General features: G+C 38.2%; 1 protein-coding gene across 1 annotated transcript; it reads right to left on the minus strand.

Moving 5' to 3' along the window:
- Positions 1 to 2059: 2059 nt before the first annotated feature.
- Positions 2060 to 3727, minus strand: LOC127082167 (proline-rich extensin-like protein EPR1). The gene is made up of 2 exons (XM_051022392.1): positions 3434 to 3727; positions 2060 to 2716 (listed from the first exon to the last, which is right to left on the minus strand). Exons 1-2 carry the CDS (start codon positions 3725 to 3727, stop codon positions 2060 to 2062), a joined length of 951 nt encoding a protein of 316 aa, XP_050878349.1.
- Between the last annotated feature and the right edge of the window lie 7596 nt (positions 3728 to 11323).

The following is an 11323-nucleotide window of genomic DNA, read 5'->3' on the forward strand; positions in this document are numbered from 1 at the left end:
TGTTATCAAGGGATTTCAGAAATGCTACCATTCGAGGTTTCCAATAGTCATAGTTAGAACCATCCAAAACTGGTGGCCTATGAACAGATCCTCCATCTCTCTCCATTGTACTAGAAAGTATTGCCCCTAGATCTCACCCAGAACCAGAGCAGGATGCCTGCTCTGATACCAATTGAAATTCTGGTATCAGATATAAGATGTCGAATGTAATGTCACGACACTAATATCTGTTAACACACAATGGATAAAGATACAAAATGGTAAAGCAAATAACACAAGCAGTTGTTAACCCAGTTCGGTGCAACTCACCTACGTCTGGGGGCTACCAAGCCAGGAAGGAAATTAACTAAAATAGAATTAGTTCAAAGTCTCTCCGTACACTTCAACAAGTTACAGTCTTTCTCACCTAATCTCTACCCGTGCAATTTCTAACTAAGCACTCTTAGATATGAGAACCCACTCACTTCCCTACAATCACACACCAGTGATTTTAAACAACAATCCCTTGAGAAAAGAAAATACCTTTCAATTACACACTCTTGATTTTACTTCACAGTTTCAATCAAGAAGACACACTCTTGATCTTGCTTCACAACTTTGATCAAGAAGACACACACTCTTGCTTAACAGCTTTAGAGTGACAAATTACAACCACAAATCAGTTCAATTCAATCATTAATGGATGACTTGAATGACCTACAAGTCTCACGACTAAACAGGCACAAACCCTAGCTCTCTCTCTATATTTCGCTCAGTCTTGGTTGTGTGTTCAAACAGGTTTTCTAAGTCCCTTTTTATAGAAGCATCCAGCCGGGCTTGGACATCTTGAAAACCCTAAATTTATTTTCCAATCAAATCTTTTTATAACAGCTGGTTAGATCTCCTTGGAAAATAAGTAAATCTGGTTGTAATCCATGATTGGATGCGCCAGCTAATCAGATATTCAATCATACAAAGATTGCAATTAATTGTGCAATCACAAAACACCAAACATTCACACTGAATGTTCTGTGTACAAGATGTCATGACATCGGGTCTGACATCCTGGAACAATTCCTGCATAATTCCATAATTCCATTTATAACTTCCAGCAGGTACAACCATATCAGATGCCATGACCTTGTGTATGTCATCTGAAACAATCCTGCATGAACATGTCTTTCATTTAAGCTCCAGCAGGTACATCCAATATCAGAAGCCATGGCAATGTATGTGGCATTCTAAAACAACCCTGCATGAACATGTTCTTGAACTCCAGCAGGTACATAGGATATCTCATGTTAAGACATCACACATAACATCTTGTGAACACTCTTTGTTTTACCAAAATTGATGCCAACACTTAGAATCGACAACATTATCAATTGTCTTCCTTCAACAGGCAGAGACAGAATCAGAGGCTCAAGTAGATACTCTTTGATACTGTCAAAAGCTTTCTGGTAATCTTCGGTCCAATCACAAGACTGATCTTTCCGAAGAAGCTTGAATATGGGCGCACATGTGATAAAATAAATCTTGATATATAATTCAAGCGGCCGAGAAAATAAATCTAGATACTCAATTTTGGGTGCAGGCATCTCCTATATTGCTTTCTCAACAACAACCTTCTCTACAACTTCTCTAACCCTTTGCTTTTCTTCCAGACGAGCCTTCTCTTTTGCTTATCTTTTGGCCTTTTCCTCTGCCTCTCTAACCAGTCGTGTCTGCAGCCTTTCTCTAGTTTCTTTGATAAAGTCGTTGCGGACTTATTCAGAAAGGCCTTTCAGTTTGAAATCCTAAGAGGTCATCCATCTGATCACTCTGTTCTAGTGAATCCTCACTACAAAGGGATCATCACTGATACCAGAGTTCTCAGATAGAGATCCGATCTTCTCCACTGAAGACTCGGCAAATAAAGAGATTGCTTCTTCTAGGGTGGAGAAGGTAGGTTCGGGTTCAGGGTTGGGGGATGGATATGTTGGTGGTGTTTGGGTAGTGTCAGCGGGAGGTTGAGAGGTAGGGATAATAATGTTTCAGAGGGTGGTACGATGGGAGTTTCAGATGGTGTTGTTATTGGTTGTTAAGGTGGTGGAGTTGGTGGTTGTTCAGATGGTGGTGTTATGGGTTCTTCAAGTGTTGGTATTTGTGGTTGTTCAAATGGTGGTGGAATTGGTTGTTCAGGTGGTGGTGGAGTTTTGGCTTTTGGTTCAGGTTGTTGTTGTGAGGCAAGAGCACGAGCCTGAAGCTGAGCCAAGGTGGGGGATTGGGGGTCAGAGGGTTTTGAGTCAGATGAGAGGATGTAGTAGGGTGGAGATGACGGTGTTGAAGAGATGGGTGAAATAGGTTCGTTAAGCATTTCAAATTCAGAGATTGGTAAGGTTGTGGTGGAGAGGTTAAATTTTTGAAAGGGAGGTGATGATGGGTTAGAGGTGGGAGTATCAGAGGGTTTAGTGGTAGAGGGAGAGGGTTCAGAGTGTGTGTAGATAGGTGTGGTCTGGGGAAGAGAAAAAGCAATTTGCTTTAAATTTACAGAGCGAGAAGGAGGAGGTAGAGACTTACTTGGAGATTCGATCAGAGGGACCAGAGGTCTTGATATATAAGGTTCTCCCAGATTTGCTTTCTTGGCCTTCTTTGACTTATCAAAGGGTTCTCGTTGTCTCTTCATGAAGTTGGGTGGATGCTCAGGCAGCCAATCCACAGAGAACTCTGAGATGTCCACTCCTTGGCTAGCCAGATCCTACAGATAATATGCAACAACCTCTAGAGGATCGATTTTGGAGAAGAGATAGAGGTTATTTGGAATCTTCCTCTGATCTTTGAGTGCTTCCCAGGAGGTGTCCAACGAGGGTTTCACCCTAATTTGCTCAATCACCCCCATTCTCTTCAGATTACGAGTGTTCATAGGCCTTCCAATGTCAACGGTGACATCCTCCATCAGATTGTGGTGAATGAGGTGACCCACCAGCCTGCTCTCTATCATAACGTCAGAGATTAGCCTTCCCATAGAAATGTAGGTTATGGGCTTCATGTTGTTCCTTGTGTCTCTTACATAGTCTCTCAGGTATTTGAATAGCAGCGCTGGCAGATTCAGCTTGAGCCTTTTGTGTAGGCAGTAGAGTATGCACTTCTGATCAGTGTTGATGTAGTCATAAGAGTTTCATGTTGGGTGATGATGAATGGTTACCACAATGATCTTCAGCCATAATCAAAGGTTCTGGTGAAGTTCCTTGTTCTTTGAGGAGTTGCCTTCAGTGTTCTATTTGAAGATGGTTAGGGAAATTTCCTAGGACATGTACTTTTCCCTAGGGTTGATATTATAAATCCTTCTTCCCCCTGTCTTCTCCATGTTTAGAAGGGAGGCGATGGACTTCTCTGTAATGACGATTTTTACCCCCAGAACATATGACACTATGTAATGATCATATGAGTCTGCAAAACGCCAGAATTCTTTTACCAGATAGTTATAGACAGGACCATAGAGCCTTTGAAAGTAGTTTTCCCACCCTTGCTTTCTAAGTTCTTCAGTAAGGTATATTACATTCCGCTTCATGTTCTCAAAGTCCACCAAGGATTCATGCAAGACCTCAAGCTTGTCAAAGGGAGTAGCAAGATGCATGTGTGGTTCTTTGTAAATGGGGGTGAAGACAACACCAGTTGTTATAGTTGTTTGTTGAGAAGAATTGGGAGGTTGTTCCATTGATTCCATCTGTTGAGAGTAGTTGTAGATAGATTGTTGCTGGGAATCCATGGGGAAGTGATGAAGTTGATGAAGGTTGAAGAACTTTGGGGAGCTTGGAGAGGGAGAGGTTTGTGTAGTTTGTGAGTGTAAAGTGTGAGATTGTGAATTGTGAAAAATATAAATACACATAGAAAGCATGCAAAACGACAACGTTAGGAGAAGTTGAAAAGTTAAAAAATTAATGATGGCACATTAAAAGAGTTGACACGCTTAGGAGAGACATGATTACAGCTAATGATGGAAGTCTAATCCCCAAATCAGCACACTGCTCGAGGAGATCTCAAGAGTATGTCTCTTGATTTCTGCTAGACAGTTATCTAGAAGATCCAAGGTCAGAGGCAAGATAACCCACGTGTTGATATATCTGATCTTCAGGAATACCAAGGGATTGGATCTTGAGGATTTCTGAATCAGATGACTCCTAACTGGTAGAAGTATCAGAGTCAGATCCAGATACTAGATGTTATTTTTGGAGCCTTATTTTGCTATTTCAGATAAGCACGTTAGATTCATTCTGGGAAATTTTCAGTTTTAAGTGTTTTAGAACGAATGAGAATCTATCTTCAGTGAGGGGTTTTGTGAAGATGTCATCCCATTGATGGTCTGTATCTATAACTTTTTAAGATATTACCCCTTTCTGAACATAATCTCTGATAAAATGATGTTTTATTTCTATGTGCTTAGCTCTGGAATTCAAAATAGGGTTCTTACTTAAACATATGGCAACGGTGTTATCACAGAAGATAGGAACATTACTCTCGAATATCTTAAGGTCTTCTAGTTGATTTTTCATCCAGAGCATATGAGTAGTGCATAGTGAAGCTGATATATATTCTGCTTCTGTAGTAGATAGAGCGATGATTAACTGTCTTTTGCTAGCCTAAGATATGAGATTGTTTTCCAAGAACTGACAGTTCCCAAGTGTACTTTTACGTTCCATTTTGTCCCCTGCATAATCTACATCACAATATCCAGAGAGCTCATACTCTGATGTTTTCTCATACATCAGGCCAAGGTTAGGGGTTCCTTTCAGATACCTTAGGATTCTTTTAACTGCTGTTAAATGAGATTCCCTTGGATCTGATTGGAATTTGGCACAAAGACATACACTAAAAAGAATGTCAGGACGGGTAGCCTTCAGATAGAAAAGAGAGCATATCATACCACGATAGAGCTTCTGACAAACCTTTTGACTTACTTATTCTTTCTCCAAAATGCAGGTTAGATGCATGGGTGTCTTTGCTGGTTTGCATTATGACATTTCAAATTTCTTCAAAATGTCTTTTATGTATTTACTTTGATATACATATGTAGCTTCTGAAGCTTGATTGATTTGAATTCCCAGAAAGAATGTTAGTTCTTGCATCAAGCTCATTTCAAATTCTGCCTGCATTAGCTCAGAGAATTCTTGGCAAACGAAGGGGCTAGCTGAACCAAAAATTATATTATCAACATATATCTGACATATCTTGAGATCATTTCTAATGTTTTTACAGAAGAGTGTAGAGTCAACCTTTCTTCTAATAAAGTCATGTTCCAGAAGAAAGTTGCTTAGTCTTTCATACCAAGCTCTAGGAGCTTGTTTTAGACCATACAATGATTTTTTCAGTTTAAAAACTTGTTCTGGACATTTAGAGTTTTAAAAATCTAGGGGTTGATGAACATACACTTCTTCTGAGATATAACCATTAAGAAATGCGCTCTTGACATCCATCTGATATAATTTGATGGAGTGATTTACAGTGAATGATACAAGTAAGTGAATGGATTCTAACCTGGTGACTAGAGCAAAGGTTTCGTTGTAGTCAATGCCTTCTTGTTGACTGTAACCTTGTGCCCCCAGTCGTGCTTTGTTTCTGACTACTTATCCCTTTTTGTTCAATTTGTTTTTGAATACCCATCTTGTTCCAATAACGTGAATTCCTTTTGGCTTTGGGACAAGATCCCAGACGCCATTCTTTGAAAATTGATCAAGTTCTTCTTTCATTGCCAGAATCCAGTCATTATCTTGAAGTGCCTCATCACATGAAGTAGGCTCAATCACAGATACTAATCCCAGAGGAGTTCTTCAGATACTTTGAATGTCGACCTTGTTTTGACAAGTTCATCCTTGTTTCCCAGAATCAATTCTTCATAGATGTTTGGAAGATTTCTTGATCTTTTCTGGATAGTTGAGATTTCAGTTGCTTCTGGACTTTGCTTCTCAGCTTCCTCTAATGATTTAGTCTTTTCGTCAGAACCTGCAAGAGTTATCTCCAAATCTGCAAGTTTTTCAACTAGCTTTGACTTTTCAGATTCAAGCTTATCATCAAATCTGACATGTATTGATTCTTCCACAATTTTGGTTTTTGTGTTGTATACTCTGTAGCCTTTAGAGCATTCTGAGTATCCTAACATAATACCTTTTTTTGCTTTTGAATCAAACTTGTTCAAATGTTCTTTAGTGTTAAGAAAAAAACATGAGCATCCAAAAGGATAGAAGTAAGAAATGTTGGGTTTTCTTCCTTTGCACAGTTCATATGGAGTCTTCTCCAGAAGATGTCTTACAGAGATTCTATTCTGAATATAGCACACTGTATTTACTGCTTCAACCCAAAAGTTCTTAGCCACATTTGTTTCATTAATCATGGTTCTGGCTATTTCTTGGAGTGTCCTATTCTTCCTCTCTACAACTCCATTTTGTTGTGGAGTTTTAGGGTAGGAGAAATCATGGGATATTCCATTTGATTCAAATAGTTCTTCAAAGAACTTATTTTCGAATTCGCCACCATGATCACTTCTGAATCTGATGATTTTAGAGTCAATTTCGTTTTGCACTTTAGAATAGAAGCTAGTGAATACAGAGTGAGACTCACTCTTGTGCTTTAGAAATTTTACCCATGTCCAGCGACTAAAATCATCAACAATGACTAGTCCATACTTTTTTCCATTGGTTGACGCTGTCTTAATAGGTCCAAACAGGTCAATGTGAAGAAGTTCTAGAGGCTTAGAGGTGGAAACAACATTTTTCTTTTTAAAAGATGTTTTTGAAAATTTTCCTTTATGACATGCCTCACATAGAGCATCTGAAGAGAACTTCAGTTTAGGTAGACCTCTAACTAACTCGAGTTTATTTAGCTGAGAGAGTATTCTCATGCTAATGTGGCACAAGCGTCTATGCCATACCCATTGCTCTTCGTTTACAGACATTAAACATTTTACATTTTGATCTTTTAGATCTGAAAGATTTATTTTGTAAATGTTGTTTTTCCTTTTGCCAGTGAATAGAATTGTTCCATTGTTCTAATTAATTGCTTTACATGTTTTTTTATTAAAGATTAGATCATAACCATTATCACTTAGTTGGCTTATTGATAACAAGTTATGAATTAATCCTTCTACATAGAGAACATCAAATATAGAGGGAAGAGATCCATTACCAATAGTTTCGGAGCCTCTAATTCTTCCTTTCTAATTTCCTCCGAAACCTACGAAGCCAGCATCCTTAAGTTCCAGGCTTTGGAACATATGCTTTCTTCCCATCATGTGTCACGAGCACCCAGAGTTCAGGTACCATGATTGGTGTCTTAACTCTGCTGCATAGGATATTTGCAACATAAACTATCTTATCCATTGGTACCCAAAACCTTTTGGGTCCTTTATGATTAGTTCTCCTAGAGTTTATTAAGACTTTGAGTTTTCTAGCATTAGTAAAACATTGTGTTTGTGCATGTGTGTAATGATAAGAAAATAAGGATTTAGGTTTGTCATCTGCAGAAGATATGTGTTTGTCTTCATTAGAATCATATCATATTCCTCTTTTATTATTTTGACTGACTCCATAAATCATAGAAGCCATCCTGCTTCTTTCTATCCTATTTTTCAGAAAGTTTTGAAAAGCTTTTTCATATTCATATATAATTGTGTTGGAAGTTTGTGGGGATTGAGATAAAGCTTCTTCAAGTTTTAAACATTGTTTATTTGTGGGTTCTTTTTCTCTTGTCAGAATCAGAATATTATCCTTTAATTTAGAAACTGTTATCTCAAGCTTATCACATTCTTCAATGGTTCCCTCAAGGACCCTTTTTAATGCTTTAAATTTGTGTTTAAGTTTCTTATATGAGTTTAGAGATTCAGAAAGGCATGATTCAAGGTCAGAGCGAGAAAGATCAGAAAATACCTCTTCAGGATCAGATTCTCTTTCTGATGAGTTTCTAGATGTGGTAGCCATGAATGCCATATTTGCCTGTTCTTCAGAGTCTGATTCAGAGGAATCAGATTCAATGTCTTCCCAGGTGGCCATGAGTCCCTTCTTGGTTTTGAAAGAATTTTTCTTAAAACCTTCTCTTCTAGAGCTTTCTTTCTTGAGCGTTGGGCATTCGTTTCTGTAATGACCTGTTTTTTTACATTCATAACATGTTACCTCTTTGTTTGATTTGCTTCTGGACGTTGATTCTGAGCGATCTCCCTTGGGTCTTGGTCTTCTGAATTTTTTGTTCCTTTTTCTCCAGAGTTGTTTCACTCTTATGGTCAGAAGGGATAGCTCTTCTTCATCGTCAGAGTCTTCCTTTTCAGAGTCGTCATTTTCTTCTTCTTCAGCTTGGAGGGCTTTGTTCATTTCTGGTTTGCATCTCTCATATCTGGATTTCAGGGCTACATATTTGTTCTTCTTTTAGGGCTCATCTTCCTCAAGTTCTATCTCGTGACTTCTGAGGGAGCTGACGAGTTCTTCTAGGCTTATGCTGTTCAAATCCTTTGATAATTTTAATACAGTGACCATGGGTCTCCACTTCTTTGGCAGACTTCTGACAATCTTTTTGACATGACCTATAGTTGTGTAGCTGTTGAAAGTATATTTCGTGTCGGGTTTTTGTTATCGTATCCACAGGGATTGTAAGATATCACCGCCGTTCGATGGTTGTATTAATCTTAGCTCAATGTAACAATAGGGTTTTGGTTTTAATCAAGTTATCTTGCATAAAAAGTAATAAATTGCGGTAAAAGTTTTGGTTTGAATAAATGAGAAATATTGCCAAAGTTAGGTTTCAATGATCACTTTGCATGTATTTGCTCGGTCAACAATCTTATAAACTCCTTTAGATGATAAATCATTTCACAAAGTCCTCTCAATATGTTTCTCTCGAACACACATTGTGAGTTTTGCCATTTTGATCCATTGTTTCTCTCGAACACAATCTATCAAAATGACAACTTTTTGGTTCAACCTTATGGTGAACAAAATCATTCATTACTATCTCTAGCTAACAAACAAGTTTGGATGAAAACCTAGGTCAAGAGTCGGTAAACATCTCTCGATCATAAACCAACACAAAGAGTTTTAAATAGAAACAAGTTTTCATCATATATTTACCATTAAAGAGTTTACATATGAGGATCCTTACATTTACACACAAAGCTAGTAATCACCTACATCTAACCTTGACAAATGGACGACTTAGCTACTCATTTTCATGGTAGCTTGGTCGGCAAGTAAGGAAAGAAGGTTGATCAACATCCAAGTCGGATAATCGAAGTTGGATGGGAATCCACCTTCTTTTTGTAGAAGATGGTTCTAAGATGAAGAGAAATGAAAATTAGGGCATAAAAGATCCCCTAGAACAATGCTGTAAAATATCTCTCCAAAGTACAAAAGTGGAAAAAGTTGGTAAAAATGAGGTATGGTGCTCAAAAGTGGCACCTGCTACTTATAGACCTCTGCTGGGCTATCATGCTCGCTAGGCGAGCAGAATGGCTCGCCTAGCGAGGGTCTAATATGGGCACATAAGGCACCTGCGCCCAGAGAAACAGGGTCTGCTGAACTGTCATGTTCGCCTAGCGAACAAACCTTCGCTTAGCGAAGGACACGCTTCAACCTTCGCCCCAGCGAGGTTGAGAGGTTTTGCTACTGGAATGCTCGCTGGGGACTCGCTAGAGCTTCGCCTAGCGAGTGAGTGCTGGCTGCGCTTTTCACCAAAACTGAACGAACTCGCTACCACCTTCGCTAGGAGCTCGCCTAGCGAATTTATTGACAATTTACTGGAGCTTTTCGCTTGGAGTTCGCCTAGCGAAGCAGTGCTTCGCCACAACCCTCGCCTAGCGAGCAGGCTGATGAAATGCTTGTATTCATTGGTTCCTTTGCCACTTTTCTTGTGTCTTCATTTTCAATTAGTTCATGCCTTTTTCCTGCACAATAACACACAAATCAAAGGCACCAAGCTTGTTTATCAATGTAATGCATTTCATCAAAAACCAAGGTGATTTTGACAATTTTAGCAGGGAAATAGAGTGAAAGATACCCTTAATTGATGGCTCAAATAAGCACTTTTGGGTATCTAACAACTCTCCCCAACTAGATTCTTGCTTGTCCTCAAGCAAAGTATGCCTCTTGAAGGACAAGAGGATTTGCTTTAAGAAAATGGTTTCTCCGAAGTTGGATAAACGGCTCAAACACAAGCGAAATCAGCATATACAAGTTTCCAACGGTTCGAATAAAATAATACACAAGAACTAAAACTTAAATAGCAATGCAAAATATTTATCTATCTACAACAATACTATTTTGAATGAATCATCCTATCTCTCCTCTTCGAATAAGGAATGAAGATTTTACGCGTTTGCAACCGCGGGAATAATCTCACTCTCTAACAAACAATGAAGAAATCAAATAGATTCATACAATGTCTAACAATTATAAATGGTATTGTGGAAGCATAAAGATCACTAAGGGCTTTTCGGTTGAAGCTTGGTTAGGTTAACAAACAAGGGTCATTTCTAAGGCCATTGAAACGAAAGTGCCGATGCAAAAGAGACATTCACAGTATTATTCACACTACTCGACTTTGTTTCATTTGTTTCTTATTTGAAACCTTCACAACACATATTCCACAACTCAATTTTTATTTTTCAGTATTTTTCTTCCAAGCAAGCATTCATTTTCATTCTTTTTATTTTTGTTCTTTTCTTTCACATCATATATACAAAACATATGTTTCTTTTCTATATTTTCTATACATATATTTTCCTATGCTTGCTCGGTTTTTCTTTTCTTTTTCAAGAGTTGTGATACTTACCGATTCTTTTTCGTTCTCCCCAACTTATTTCTTACTCACCCTAAGTGAATGCTCTTAACTTTTTACGGCAAAAGAACAATAATCAAGATTTTCCGGGTTGTAAAAAAAAGATTTTTGAGATCTCGCTTTATTTCAAGCCGAGATTCAACTGCTTAAGCTCAAAGGGGTTAACAAATACTCTCTCTGCTCACAGGTAAGTTGTTTTTGGATGTAGTTGTGCTCAAAAGAAAACAAGTGCCTTGATCATTTCTAATTGCTTCCACAATTTCACAATAATAAAAGACAAAGCATGAATCTCATGAATCAACAAAACTTATTAGAATCCAGCATTTAAGTGTACAATGGAGGTTTCCTCACAATTTGTGGTTTTAAGTTCTAGATGAAACATTCATTCAATTATGTTGCAAAAAGCCAATATTCAATTTACCAAAAAGAGTAAAGTTCCTAATGCATTCTAAAATTCTAGCCGAAGGTAACCATGTACCTTAGCTTCATTCACTTGTTTATTCTTATCATTGCCATCCAAGCTCGGATGCACCTTCATTGGGTACTTCTT

Source organism: Lathyrus oleraceus, chromosome 5 (genome assembly GCF_024323335.1).
Source record: "Lathyrus oleraceus cultivar Zhongwan6 chromosome 5, CAAS_Psat_ZW6_1.0, whole genome shotgun sequence".
Lineage (NCBI taxonomy): Eukaryota > Viridiplantae > Streptophyta > Magnoliopsida > Fabales > Fabaceae > Lathyrus > Lathyrus oleraceus.